Source organism: Temnothorax curvispinosus, unplaced genomic scaffold, assembly GCF_003070985.1.
Source record: "Temnothorax curvispinosus isolate PA1 unplaced genomic scaffold, ASM307098v1 QBEX01013184.1, whole genome shotgun sequence".
NCBI lineage: Eukaryota > Metazoa > Arthropoda > Insecta > Hymenoptera > Formicidae > Temnothorax > Temnothorax curvispinosus.
In genome coordinates, this window is record NW_020222964.1 from 62,796 (window position 1) to 78,520 (window position 15,725).

Below are 15,725 nucleotides of genomic sequence, written 5' to 3' on the forward strand. Positions count from 1 at the left end.
CCTCGCTCGCGGAGACGCGTCGCGACGAGATGCAATTGCGAACAATGAGGAGTATCGCTCGCAGCTCCCGGCCGTACGGCGCGCCGCGCGCGCGCGGATTTCTAATCTCGGCTGATCTCCTTCGTCGTTCTGTTTCTCGTTCACCTTACGACAATGGACCCTAGCGTCGCGACGCCGCGCCGATTCCTATTTCACCTGCGCGCGAGGGTTTCCATCGCTCACGACATCCCGCCCTTTTCGTGTTTCGGCTCCGACAGACGAAGGAAACGGTAACGATCGCGTGAACTTCAGATCGGTGTTTAACAGTACGGAAACGGAGTTCTTCGCCGACAAAGTTCCTCCACGGCGCGTTCCGGTGTTTTGCATTGAGGAAAAGCGAGCCTGAGAAGGCAGCGAGGGGGGAGGGGATAACAATCGCTCTAATCGCCGCTTAACGGTACCCAAGTGTTAACCTTCCGATTACGGGCCAGAGGCGATTATATATTACGCGTCTGTTTCCTGAAGTGATAGCTATTTGCATTAGAACCGTGGCCGCCCGAGTTGCTTAACGAGTTAATCTCACCTTATCTTGTTTTTAAAGCGCGAGAGGAAGCGGGAAATCGTAGATTCTCGGTGAACGAAAAGCCATATATCTTGATTTCGGGATTTGAACTTTCTACGATTCGGGGAACGATCACACGGCAATTAAGTACCGGCGTTTGAGATAATTTCTTTGACCGAGTGCCCCAGGGGATACGTTAAACGCGCGAGTAGCTATTAGAAACCTCGACACATTAGAAACAATCGTGACATTCTGGTGCCGCACCGTTTGCGGTAGGATGGTCGTCGATTGGACGCAACACTTGGAAAGTCAGGAAAAATCACCCTTTACGAAGATTACAGGAATCTTTCATTAAAACGTGTTGATACTGTTAAATATTATAAAAGATGAAATTTAAATCAATTCCTTAAATAACATTTTTTAATTTTTAACTACCATGTGTGTCGAAATTTATTATTTTAACGCAAAACAGTATTATATTAATTTCATTAATTTAGTTAAATTAACGACATATTAAGTAGAAGAAGTGATGACCTATATGGTTAAAAATTACTCAAATTGAGTATATAATTTGACTACGAATTTAACAGTGTATGACATGAAGCTTTTTTTAATTGCACTTTTTTCCAACATTTAATTTCTTCTCACAGCTTCCAAATATAAAATTGTATAAAAATGTCATTTATTTTACACTTGAGGATTAAGGTGCATGAGAAAGGGGTGAAGTGACTTTTTTCTGACAATGAATTGGCCTCTCATTTTGTTAATACTAACGAAGAGCGATTTATTCCGCCTTTCTAATCCTACTTTGAAGAAAAAAATAGGAGACACAAAGCAAGATAAGTATAACAATTCTCCGCTATTGTGTCGACGCCGAATAAAACGTGGAAAAAGTAGTCTCGCCGCGCGCAACCGTACGAGACAATCGCGCAACACAGCCGACGACTTTGTAAACGCGAACTCATTGTACGGTCACGCGGCTAAACAAGAATGCAGGGGAGAGTAAAGAGGGTAGAACGTTTCTCGAGGGGTTTTCGGCCTAACGGTCTACTTTTTTCGAGGCCTTCCGGTCCGCTTCGCGCGCAGTCCCGCTCGTCGTTTTCCGACCGCCGGGCCGCGCCGCCTCTGGCTTCTTCATTCGCGCTTCTGCAATTAGCCCTGCGTGGCTGCGGACTATTATTGCATACCGATACGGACCGCAGTGCTCGCTTCACGGCCTGGAACCCGGCCTGAAGAACGAACTGGGTCAGGGTGCTTCGGGAAAGAAATCTAGACGATAACGGTTTTCCGACGCGGAATGGAGCAATCTTATGCCGCGAAACTCCCATACGTTTCTACATTTCTCCCGATTTTCTAACGATTTTTGCGTGTTAAATTTATACAGGATATACATAACAACTAGATATACGTTACGCGAAAGCTAAGAAATTGAGAAGAAGCTGAATATCGCGTGAAATCGAAATTAAATCGCAAATATCTCGTTTGCTAATGTCTAATGTCCTATCATTCGCAGTCGACTTTCGTTGCGCCGCGGAGGAAAGGAGAAAGACAGGATATCGTTTCCTGACACAAAGAGAAATCCTCGAACTTCGTGACCGAACGAATTTCCTTTTCGCAGGCGCTCATGCGAGGCACGAAAGGCCACGGCGGAAGTGTAACGGCTAATAGATAACGACTCGAGAGCTAGCCCGCCCGAGAGCAGGATTATAAAAAAAGCGACTTTTCCTCGTCGGAAAAAGTCACGGAGAAAAAGTTTTCCACGCTTCCCTTCGGGGCATCGCGTCGATGCATTATCTCGCAAGGCCCATAGCGCCCATAGTCGGCTGATCGCGAAGCGGCTCGCGCGCGCTTTTTTTCTTCGCTCCGATGCGAGAAATCGTTTGACTCGTTATGGCATATCTGGGAAAGCTCCGGGACGCGTATAATACGCGTGCAGGATAGGCCGAACGTGACTTCATTTACATCACATTCCGTTTCTCTCTCCACTCGAGACCACCGGCCAGAACCATTGTGTGCTCTTTCGTTGCATAACGAATTCTGCCACCGTTCATTGGAAACAATAGATTACATGGAATTATCGCGTCTATATTTATATTGCCCCTGCGAGATTCTTGTCGCTCAGAATTAGACATAAAAGTGAGTCGCTGCGTGCATATTGATACTAGAGTTCCTATAATAAGAGTTAGGACAAACCGCCGCCATGTACAGCCAAATGTTATAGCTTTGTCTCACTCCCACTGACAAACCGCCGCCATGTACAGCCAAATGTTATAGCTTTGTCTCACTCCCACTAACTTCTTGGCTGAAGCATATGACGATCATCAGATAGCTTTGTCTCACTCCCACTTACAGCTTGTCTCACTGTCACTAACTTGGCTGAAACATATGACGGGACCAATCAAAAATCGTCACCACATTGGCTTAACTCTTATTATAGGAACTCTAATTGATACATCACGATCCTTACACGAATTTTAAAAATGAGAAAGAACACCAGAGACAGATGCGGACAGTGTTTTTCCTACACAAAGAAAAAAATATTCTTAATTTGAAAATATCTTTAGTTTTAAGAATATTTTTTATTTGAAAATATCTTTAATTTCAACGTGGAAATCTTGAAATGAGATTAAAACTTGGTTGAATGAAGTCATATATATATATACATATATACATATACATATATGACTTCATACATATATGTATGTGTATAATATATATGTGTGTAATGACTTCAATCAATTTTTCTTCGTTTAATGCAATATAATCTCATTTCAAGATTTCCACGTTAAAATTAAAGATTATATTTTCAATCAAGAATATTCTTTTTCTCTGTACATTCATCGAAAAATATCAAACAATCAAGACAAAGCACTTCAGAAAAATTATACGATAAACTGCCGTTCTGAAGATACCTCATCAATGTAATAATATGCTAATCTTTTTTTCTCTCGCCCTCGAATTCAAGCGCGGGACAAGCCAATGTCGACCGTGACAGTCTAATTAAGTGTTCCACGCTTAATTAGCACGCTTGCATCTCTCGAGGTTAATGGGTGATCTCGATTTTTGCCGCGGACGAGCCGCCGATTCCCAGGTCGACGCGGTGCAGAGAGGCGTGCGAAACTTCGGCGGCTTTCTCAAAGCGCAAAGAAGCGCCACAGCCTCTGCTGAGCACGCTTGCATATACAAGACCTGCGTTTTAACGCCGACGCGAATCGGTTGCCGAGCAGTCCGCTTTCAGACGACCAATTTATACAATCGCGAGCGCACACCACCCGACTCGACTCGGCTTTCGTTACGACTCGCGATTTGCGACCCATTTCTTTTCTCGCCTCGCAAAAGCACGTGCGTAAAGATGAAAGTGTAATTTTGATGAATTTTGATCGCCAGCTTAGACTGAGACTCTCGAAGGTTTTGCTCGGTGATAGATGACGACCGCAAATGAGCTACGGTCTGTCCGCGCGGTAATTAACGCGATCGTAAATCAAGTGATAGGAAAGCGGTAATACGCAGCTCTCTAAGTTTCCCTTTGAATATAAGTACGATTTCAAGCAAATTTAACAAAACAAATTCATTTTTCTTTCTCCAGTCTTAAACATTTAATGAGGATTTATTAAATGTTTTTGTTCAGTCGGATTTTTATTGAATAAATATAATTGTGTTATATAATTAGACATTTATATATATGTAAATAATAATAATTATATATAGGATTATAGGAAAGTGTCGCTAATTAAATCAGTCACACATTTATCAACGAAGATGTCAAATCCGGGGCGACAATTGCTAACAATTCTACGCGAAGAAAATTCGTGCATGATCGATGTTACGCGTGCGACTCATTAATTATACACGCTCATAATTTACCGTCCGGCGTAACTGAATATCGAGTCGAAATGGTTAGAAACCGATCGGTAGAGGAAACGTGTACGTTCCATCGATGATTCGCGATGCTTTCAACCGATTCGAGTTGTATAAGGGACTGCGATTATTCCGATATACAAGCGTGGCGAGCTTAATTAAAGACGAAACCGGAAGCATTAGATGGTCCCGCCTGCGGCGCTCGGTCTGGAACGTGCTATCGCCTTCACGCTTAATATTTTACGCACGCAACGTGCGTTCAAATGGTGATCGCGAGTAAACACGCTCGTGCATAGACGAGGCGTCATAGATAACGGCGTGACGTCAAGCAGGTGCACGCGCACATTAAATTTGCGTGGTGACGCAATTAAAAACGTTACTCATAGCGGTCGATGCGATTAAATATTCGCAAACATTGGCGAGAAGAGAAAGGAAAAAAAGAGATAAATATCGTTCGAAAAGCGAGAGAACGATTGTACTAATGTAAAATTAACGCAAATACGAAAACGCGGATTTTTATTTCCAAATCTATTAACATGTGTAGAACATCTGAATAAATCTCGGAGATGCAAGAGACGAGAAGCTAGAGAATTTTCCGATAATCTCTTCCCTTTATATAAGTTACAACCGCACGAGTGTTCGAAGAAATTTGTCCTCTCGCCGGAAAGGATAATTATATCCGGAAGTAAGAAGGGAGTCACGTATACTGTCATTTCAGTCATTTGGATGAAGGTAGCTATCTTCTCGGCTGCACAGTTCTCGCGGGGACACTATTGTGAGCATCGCGGGCTTTTTCTCCATTCCTCCTTCTCTGTATACTGTTATTATTACATTAAAGGATGAAATTTAAACCAGTACCTTAAGTTAAATAACATTTTGTTAATTTTAACTACCATGTGTGTCAAAATTTATTATTTTAACTTCATTGGTTTAGTTAAATTAACGACGTATTGAGTTGGAGCAGTGGCGAACTATATATAGGAATGGTTAAATTAAAATACTCAAATTCAGTATAATTAACACCACGAATTTAACAGTGTGATGGCCATGCGTCCTGTGTCCTACATTCTCGTTTTAACATTTAAATGTGGATCAAAGATTGTATCTCCGTTGGTTGCTCCTTACATCTTATTATCATACCATTTCTTACGGTACATCTTACATTTCTAATGCGTTTTACTTACGTGTATCTACTATGTTTTCATTTAAATATTCAACTATTATTAACTATTAATATTTAACATTTAACTCCAGAGAGACTGGATTAAAGGCTCGTGCCTTTTCGTTTGCCACATCGTGTCTCACAATTAGTGCATCAGTAGCTATGTGCTCGCTGTAACGGGTAATTGTCCAGATCCGATTTAAAGGGTACGGGTAGGCGCGGGCCTTCCGCACGGAGGTCAAAAATAAGGCGACAGGCAGAACGCGGAAAGATAGGGGATACGTGGGTAGGCAGGCGCAGGCAGAGCGTAGTGCCGGGCATTGTCTCCGGGGCCATTCGTTGTTGCTTAAGTGGCTTGTTTCCACGCTTTCGTGGCTCCCCGCGATCGTCGGTAGGGAATCGCGTTGTCCGTGTACGAAACGCTGGGTGCTGCGCCGCGCCGCGCCGCCGCCCCGCGCCGTGAAACCGCGCTTATTATTATTAAGACGCGCGATTGCGCCAACCGGTCTTGAATTAAATAACATGGCACCGGCGTGGAGCAAGTGCGAAAATGCAACAACACGGACAAAAGGAGGAAAGTTCAATTAGGTAAACAGCATTAGTTGCCGAGCGACCGAGCTGCCGTAATCTACGCTAATTCTGTCGCAATTTATGAGAGAAGCATAATGATGAAAAGTTTGGTTATATCACAGATAATGTTAATCCTTTGGACCAACGGATTAACACCACATATATATCACAGAATGATGCATTTTATCATCTTAATTACAAAAAACATGGCCGTATGTGGCACTCCTCGTCTACTGATGTAGTAATTATTGCTAATTATTGCTAATTACTATATCAGTAGACGAGGACTGCCACACACGGCCATGTTTTTTGTAATTAAGATGATAAAATGCTTCATTCAAGGCCAGCAATGGCCTTAAAGGTTATATCACAGATAATGTTAATCCTTTGGATTAACGGCTTAACGTCTCTTTCTGAAAGACGCGGTGCCCAGTTTTATGCTCCGCACAAGAGGCCTATCTTGCACGGAGGGCGCAGCTTTCGGAAAATAAATTCCATGTTCTAGTGGACTCGAACCTGGTTCTTCAGATTACGAGTCTGGCACTCTACCACTAGACCACACTGCCGCCTCCAGCGAACCCGCATATCCGACGTTTCTTGTTTGAACAGGCTCCCGGAATTCAACGCGCACTGTTAAATTCGTAGAGTGTCAAATTATACTCAATTTTCGTCTTTTTCTGTTCCTACTCAATATATATATATATATATATATGTCGTTGATTTAACTAAAACAATATTAATTAAACTAAATCAATGGAGTTAAAATGATAAATTTTGACGCACATGGTAGTTAAAAATAACAAATTGTTATTCAACTCAAGGTATTGGTTTAAATTTCATCCTTTAATATTTAACAGTGTGCTCTCGTTCGTCGAAAACCATCGAGACGCGGGCAGGATCTCGATTGTGCCTACGAATCGTCGTCGTAAGAGAAAGAAAAGGTCACTTGAAATGCAAACTTGTGTGTCTCGTGGCCCGATTCTGACGAAATCCGCGGAGAAACCGTACGTTTCTATACCTATCGATGACCTTTATTCACTGTATTTTCTTCTTTTCTTTCCTTCGTTCCTTGCGATTCGCTCTTCGCGGAGGGGAGAATAGCCGTCGCAAGAAAGCATACGCGCAACGCGATAATAATACTCGGCGGTAAATGAACAGCCTGGTATTTGAGGCGGACGCGAGTAACCCTAACCGTCTCGCTTGGCCCGTCCCGATGGCTCCACGAATGTCGGCGTGTCTCTCGGAAAGGCATAAAAGAGAGAGGAAACGAAACATTTAAGGTAATCACATGCAAACAGCCGTAAAATAAAGGCAATTATATAAATGAGAGAAATTGCGTTTATTCTAGCGACGAGTGGTGGCACATTAGGAGAACAAGAAAGCGAGCGTTACATGGTAAGACATGTTGGCGGAAATGTCCCAAACTTGACAGTTTCTGAGCAATTAATTAAATTAATTTAGAGCTTGGACCGGACTAATACATATCTTATGCAAAATGTTTCGGTTTTAATATACTAGCAAATAATATTAACTCGGGAACGGGCGCTTGGGGTGATTTTTACACCCCAATATCGAAAAGATGAAGTTCACGTCACAATAATATTAATATGCTTCTTCCATTTTTAAAAATATTTTTTTGGTCTCTCCTTACTTTCTTCAAAAAAATGTTGAGTAAATCTATTGTCCTCAAATATTAATAAATTATAGAATAATAAAAAAATATGCAATTTGTAATTAATAATGACTTTTAATTGTGTAAAAATTATCCCAGGTGATCATTTATGCAAAAAAATCAGGCGCCCATTCCCACGTTAACAATTCGTAATTTTCTTATCGAATTGATACGAGAGTCTTTTCGATGTGTTTAAATATTCCGAAATTCGTTGGTCGCATATCTTGTCACGTGTCTGTCCCTTGTTTCTCGAACATACGTGACGAGGCGCAGCATGTATTTTCAATCTTTCCGGCATCGAGTTCCGCGTTATTTTATCGTCTTATGTAATCGGCGTGCGCTGCATGCTCGCGTAGGTACATCACGACAGCAAATTTTCCGCAGCCGGCCGGCGGCGGCATAATGTTGGAAAGCGACTGTGTAGTGTGTGCCCGTTAAACACGAAGGTGAAAATTTCCGGCCGGTTGACGTTAGAAATGTCTTTGGCTTTGCGATTGTCCGCCGTCGCTTCTCGAGCCTTCTCGGTTGCACCGCATTGTTGAAAAAAAGTAAACGCCCGGAAAAACCTTCGTTCAATATATTTGCGGATTGCTGCATTTACTTCAGCGACACGAGTGTGACTGGTAGTTCACGATAATGCAGTCCAATTTCCATCGCGTTCAATGACGCGTTAAATGACATGATCCGTGCCTTCGATTACGATCGACCGACAGATTTGCAATTTAGCTCTTACAAAACGACACGTGCGACATTTTTGTTGTTGAAATAATTCCAGGAGAAATATATTTCGCTGATGCCACAGGATATATATCTACTTTAAATAGATAGAGATTTGTTTTATCTTCTCCTTATCTTCGTACAATTAGCAGTTTTATCGATCAGATAAGACGACACGCTGCAGTAGTGATAAAGCACGGCGATGTAAATGGCTCGCGGCGTCCCTAATCGCCGCCGCGGTGGACAGATTCTCAAGGAGTTGCTTGTTTATGCGGTCGGTGAGTCACTTCAGGTTTCCTCGTCTATTTCGTCATAAAACTAGCAGCAATGTAATAAGATATAAAATCGAAGGAAGGAGGATTAACGTTCGCGAAAGTGGAGCACGAGCTGGTTGCAACGCCGTAGCTTTGCAGCGCCGTTGCGCACGTGCAACGAACGGATTGCATTATGTACATGCGAAACAGAGCAGACTCACGGCGCAGTTTTTCCATTATAAAAAATATTGTTTTTCCACCGGTGCCTTCCTCGTACGAGCAGGTTGCAATTCCGCGCAGGCGTGTCGAAAGTAAAACTCACCTCGTTAAATCGGATAATCGCGCGATGCACTCCGCTTTTAATTAATTTTTTATCTAATAAACGCCGAGCAAAAGATTATATAAGCGTTATCTCTTAACTGCAAGCGTGGACGATAAATTGCTCTCGTATATAGTTATATATATTTCGCACTTAAGAGAAAACGCGCTGAATTATTTATTTTTTCATAAATCTCTCTTTTATCTAGCAACATCTCACATAAATGAGTGATTTTTACTTCGGTATTTTTTTTATTAATATTTTATCATTTATCAGTTTATATTTAACGATTGAAGGAAGAATGATTATTTCCTACATTTATATTTGGAGCGTTCTACATGTAGATTATTCTTCTTCTTGGACTAATGGATTCGAATGTGTCAGGTAAACAAAACTTTTTTAAGCAATATGTAAATTGTACATGTACTCACTTCCAATTTAGCGGAGTACTCCTCGGCCAAGGTTTCAGCCTGCTTCGTCAACTCCTGATTCCTCTCGAGTAGAGCCTTGCCGAGTTCGGCGGCCAGGACGAGGTCCCTCTCGCGTTGCTTCAGCAACTCGGCGGGGTCCTGCACCACGTCCTCGTGGTCCAGCGAGTGCCTCCTCGCCTGGAGATCCGAGATCATGTCCTCGAGGGCGTACGGCTCCGTCTGACAGTCTTTCTTCGGCAGCATCGCGAATTATTGGCGCTCCTTCCACGGCACGGCACGGCGAAACGTCACTTCTGCACCGATTCGCGCGGCGCGAACTCGCGATTCTCGATCGATGTGCGGCACGAAAGGGGGAGAGGAAACACCGCGTCAGGTGAACACTTGGGCAACAACACGTCAGATGTATTCGACACGGACGCGGACACACGGTGTGATAAAATGCCAGTGACGTCGTCACGATCGGCTCTCCTTCGTGGACGTCGCGCGGACGTGCGTGGGCAGCGTCAAATTACCGGGCGCCATTGATTAGCTGAAATCAATTAATTCCAGATTTTTCACTCTTATTACGTTTGACAAACGAAGCGCCGCCGCCGCGCCGTGCATCAGGCGATGCGATATTAGAACTGAGCGAAATTAAACGAACTAAACCTAACGAACCCGAGTTGAGGAACTGAGTGGAATATATGTTTTTATTCTAATGTAGCATTTATAAGATAAGATAAGATTATAACATGTATTATATCTAAATGAATTATTAAAGAAATGTATAAAACGTTCAGTTATATAATATATATTTTTCAACATTGTGTGCATATAATTTTCTGCTCCCAATTTATTATTATACTGTTGTAAAAATTATTATTATTATTTTTTATTCAATATAGATTTGATTAAAGCGTCGTCGCGTATGACGAAGAAAAAATTTCCATTAGGCAGGCATTGGCAGATTATCACGTTAATGATAAAGAGACTACATAAATGAAATGCATACATCGCTGAAACAATATCCTTTCACTGTAATCAAGTATCCGTATAAATCTCTATAAGAAGCCATTTAATCGACCGTAAACGAATCTTATCTACATCATTGCTCATAAATATTTCTTCATCCACGGAAACTTTACTTACTTTATTTTTGCAATTTATGCAATTCAAATCCTAGAATTCTGTATGAATCATCAGCTGTATTTATTCGTTGGCTTTTGATTTCAGATAAAACAATCTCTATTTTTCCAAATCTTTATCATCACGAGAAACGTGAGGAAATATACGTGAGCAAATATTTGTAATCGATAGTCTGTATATTTTTCTTATTATCTAATACGGCTATTACGGCACGAGTGTCCATCAAAAGAGAAAAAAATAAACAAGAGGTTTATTTGTACATCATATTTCGACTTTAATAAAAACGAATTTCACGCGTGTTAATTTATTCCTAAGCTATTAATTTCCATAAAATAGGTACATTAGACACGTTTATATTTCTTTCTTTTTTGAGATTCATTCCGCGTTGCAAGAGACCTTGCGAGGTGCATCAGCTCGGCGTCTCGATAGACTTTAACAACCTGTTTCGCTCGAGGACCGCGCGCGACCCAAAAGCAGTCGGGCCTTGAAAGCTCCTCGCAGCGGAGCACGCGATTCAAGAACCGCCTGAATGACGCATAACGCACTCACCTCTCAACTCCGCGTAATCGCGCGACGCCGCGCGTGTCGGTCTCTCTCCTTCGGGGTTCCTGTCCTCGAGAATCGTGTGTCAGCGCTCTCTCGGCTACCGGAAGCGATCGGTCGCCTTGACATTGCGCTCGACGTACTCGTAATCGCATGAACCCATCCGGACGACTGGGTCTAGCCGCTTCACCGTCATCGTTAACCGCATCATCATTATCGACGAGAACAACGAGGAGAACGTTCTCATTGCGCGAGTGCAACGCACTCTCCGTTGTGCCTCTCCCCGGGGATATCGATCGCGGAAGTTCGCCGCGCTATCGATCGACCGCGGCTATCACCTGGACGGTTTCTTCCGCCTCCCGTTGCCCCGCGCGCCGCAACTCGATGTCATATACCCTGTCCCAGAAGGAGACGTTTATCGAGCTCGCGAGAATCGTCCGGCCGATCGTCCGGCGACTTTGCCTCGATCTTTCCTTGTTCGGAGCAAGGCCACTCGAATGGAAAGTCCAATTGCGACACCACACTTGCGTTCGTTCGTTCGTTCACAACTCGTTCGAGCACATCCGGTTACGAATTCACCCGCGGATTTAATCGTAAGGATGATCGATGATTTCTCGCGGCGAGCACCGCGCTGTCAGGTCGGAAAGGAGCCGCGTGAATTACGGCGCAATGATACTCCGTGGTTCTCCATTTATCCGCGTTGAACACAACGTTCGTTTTAACTTCGTACAAGAAAGATCGGGAGGAAGATGGATGGCTCTCAGACAACTGCGCTGTTTATCTCAAAGTGACGAAGCAGAGATCTTCTGCGTTGGAACCGCAGCTCACGAGAGTCCCTCGGCGTGAGTTTCATTTGCGACGGGATCATCTCGCACCGGGATTCCAGCCGCCTCTGCAAGAAAAATCAAAAAGGTATTAGTCTCTCGCCATTGTCGCCCTTAGAAATAATAGAGTAAGGAAAGGCTATTTGAGTCAGTCAAAGAAAAAATTGGATAAAAAATTTTTAGGACAGAAAGCTCCAAAAAACCAACAAGCCCTATGACTAAAAAAGTTCCTCCCTGTCTTGACAATATACTGCAAATCCAAGTGTGTTATTTTTACGCGCATAAACGTCTGAAAATGATACATTAGACTGAAGATCTTTTTACATGTTTCTTCGTGTGTTAAATTACGTCATTTAAAACGTTTAATCGTATTAGCATGTCATTTAGACGCATGCATGATTGTTACGGTAAATGAAACGTTAGTTAAATGTCGAACTTCTACTAACATGAGAAAAACAAACATCGACGATCGTCAATAAACAGCTAAAATGTTATCTGGCAAACTCGATATATTGGTGGCGATCATAGCGCAGAAAGATGTGCGCTGGTCTAATGAGCCGAAGAGCCGAGTTCAAATCCGACCAAAAATCGTCGGTTTTTATTTGATCGCCACCTCTCGGAAGGGTTAATGGCAACCCACCGAGAGTGTATCTCTAAGAAACCCGAAGGGAGGCCTCGGATTTGATAAAGGCCGAACTTCTTCAAGAGGCCATGGCTCAATCTTGAGCTGTAGAGCCATTGAAGAAAAAGAGAAATTCAATTAATTTCTCCAAAAAGGAAAAAAGTAACTTCTTTGATGATTATTAAAAATTGAAACCCTTGGCCTGACAAACGGCATCGGAAAGGCAATTGATAAAACTAACCTGATGAGAAGAGTCATGTACCATTTCGCAAAATTCGCAATAGTTTGTTGATGAGCGAATGAGCGCACACTGCAAATCAGTGTGTTATTTTTGCACGCATAAACGTCTAAAAAATGACACATTCGACTGAAGCTCTTTTTACATGTTTCTTTTTACATGACGTGATTTAAAACAGCAAGAAATGTGTAAGAAGCTTCAACTAAAATAACACATTTGGATTTGCAGCGTGTGCAGCCTCTCCTTACCCTAACAATAAGTATTTCCGCGCATCCCAAGTAGCATAGCAAGTCACAATAAAGTCAAAATGATGTCAAAATGACTGCAAAATGATGATTTTTTATCATTTTACCATCATTTTGACGTCATTTTGATTTTATTGTGACTTGCTGTGCTACTTGGGATCCGTCTAGACGACGCGCACTATCGATTCCCAATCGCAACATCATACTTTGAACATTAGCGTTTTTTTTTTTTTTTTTAGGAGCGGCACCTTGACATTCTCTCCTACGAATGACTCGCTAAACCTACGTGACGTAAGGCGTTATTTTCGTGTCGCGTACGGTGAACGAGTCGCCAACGAAAGGCACCTGCCGTGTTTTGCAAACAAACAGGCATCATTCGTTTTCACGTAAATACGCGCAATCGCGTAAATACACGTCAATCTCTCGATTCTGTGAGTCGAAACGGGAAGTTTCGAAATAGCGCGAGGTACGCGAGGTTCACTCGACTCGCTCGACGCGAATGGAGAGCGGTATCGAGCGGTGCGTGGGCGGATTTAATCGCTGATTTCGCGTGTTCGGCACGCGGACGCCCGAAAATCGGTTCCGCGGCGGATCGACCGTGGTTGTGAAGCGCGTGGGTGGAGAGAGAACACCGCGCGTACGAGTCCGCGCGATAGGGCGATAGAGTCGCAATTGCGTCGCATTATCCTTGAGCGGCGATAAAATGTGACGGCAAAACCGACGACGGTCACGGACGGCACGTGCGACAGTTCACGTTTATCGATTCGTACGTCGGCTTAGCGGCACCATCAACCCTTAGCGGCTGAATCCAATAATGGGGGGTGTGGATCTAACACCGTCCCTCGCGCCCACCCCGTTAATTCGATCGGCGACCAAAAGAAACGTCCCCCGATCGCGTTTCCCCCCTCGCAATCAACCCTCATCGGTAGCTTTCCATTGAGCGCGTCTTTGTTTGTCTCTCGCCAATTAGTATAAAATGACCTGCGCGAACCGCCTGGGTATCCTTAATTTCTGCTAAACGAAGAGTAGAGCATTCGTTTGAAATTGAAATACTCTTTACACATACGCGCGTTCGTATCTTTTCTTTCGCCCCGCTTTCGATAAATATTTTGCGGCGTCGCGCAAAAGCCTAGATAAATATTTATGACTCTATTAATATTTATAATTTCTTTCTTGAAAACTGAAAAAGAAACGAACACACTGTTCGTGTGACATACACATATGCACACACACACACACACATATACACACACACCTCTCAGCTCTCGAGCGCACTGCGAAATGCTGCGAAACGCGCGCGCGAGGATGTGGGAGAGCGGTCACGAATCTCGCACACACGAACACGGGCGCGCGAGGTCTACCTGCTTGCCGTGGCGCGGTCGGCCAGGTAGTGAGTCACTAGCCGTGAGTGGAAAATAAATATTACGGAATCGTGCAGCGTGCTCCGCGAGAGCGACCAGCCACGGCTCTCTCCCACCATATTGCCGCGCGGTTGAAAGTAATTCGTTCGGCTCGACGCACCCGCTTCGCGGCTCGGCCGCCTCTTTGTGTCGACTCGCGTAAACGCGAGGGAATTTCGACAATTTGCATTTTGCTTTATCTCCGAAGGATGGAGTGAAATCTGAAAAATGCGAGATTAATAAAAAGAATGGAAAGAAAAGCGGATTACTTAGTTAAATTACTTAGTTAAAAATCCACTTGAATCGAACGTCCCGTCGAATTAAACAAATCTCCGATCGTAATTTCGGATATTTTCGCGAATAGTATTCAAGTCTGATGGAGTTAAATAAATAGGATAAAATTACAGTGTTAAATATTAAAGAAATTTAAACTATTACCTTAAATTAAATATTTTGTTATTTTTAACTACATGCAGTATTGTCGAAATTTGTTATTTCAACTCCATTGATTTAGTTAAATTTAATGATATATCGAGTAGGAACAGTGACGACTCATAGGAATGGTTAAAAATGACTCAGATTGAGTAGGTATAACTTGACGCCACGAATTTAACAGTAAGTACATATCTTTCTGTAGATGTAGACACGAAAATAATTACTATTTCAGCGAAGGCAAATAATCCATTCTTCACTGTTACATATTAAAAAGTAAAATTTAAACCAATACCTTGGGTTAAATAACATTATCTTACTTTTAACCACCATCCACCATTTAAAACCCATGTATGCCGAAATTTATTATTTTAACACAAGAGACAGTGTTATTTTAACTCCACCGGTTCAGTTAAATTGACGAGATATTGAATAGAAGCAGTGGCGACTTATAGGAGTGGTTAAAAATTGAGTGTAATTTAACACTAACTCGAATTTAACAGTGTTCCAATGCAACTCCAGTTTGGCCGAAGTCGCGGCACACAACAAGCCGCGATGTCGCCGCGATCTTGTCGCAGTTGACGACAATTGTATCCTCCACGGAGCGTCCGCATGCATGACGCTCTCCAACAATCGCCGCTTCGGTATCGATCGAAGCGTATCCGAGCGACCGCCGAAATCGCTCCCGAGTCGAGCCCGAGGAATGGCGAGGCGCCGACATTGCATGCAGCATGCAGCGGGCAGGTCGAAATTCAACGCGGCGGAGTAAGTA

At 43.1% G+C, this 15,725-nt stretch overlaps 1 protein-coding gene across 1 annotated transcript in view; it reads right to left on the reverse strand.

Annotated features, from left to right (window-relative positions):
* Positions 1 to 14,797, reverse strand: part of LOC112463417 (bicaudal D-related protein homolog) — a 28,215-nt gene extending 13,418 nt beyond the window's left edge. The window contains exons 1-3 of the mRNA XM_025029822.1: positions 14,377 to 14,797; positions 11,199 to 12,084; positions 9,525 to 10,053 (exon numbers count right to left, since the gene is read on the reverse strand). Coding sequence (XP_024885590.1) covers positions 9,525 to 9,767 — 243 coding nt within the window. The 5' untranslated portion in view covers positions 9,768 to 10,053; positions 11,199 to 12,084; positions 14,377 to 14,797. The remainder of the gene's footprint in view (positions 1 to 9,524; positions 10,054 to 11,198; positions 12,085 to 14,376) is intronic.
* Positions 14,798 to 15,725: the final 928 nt, after the last annotated feature.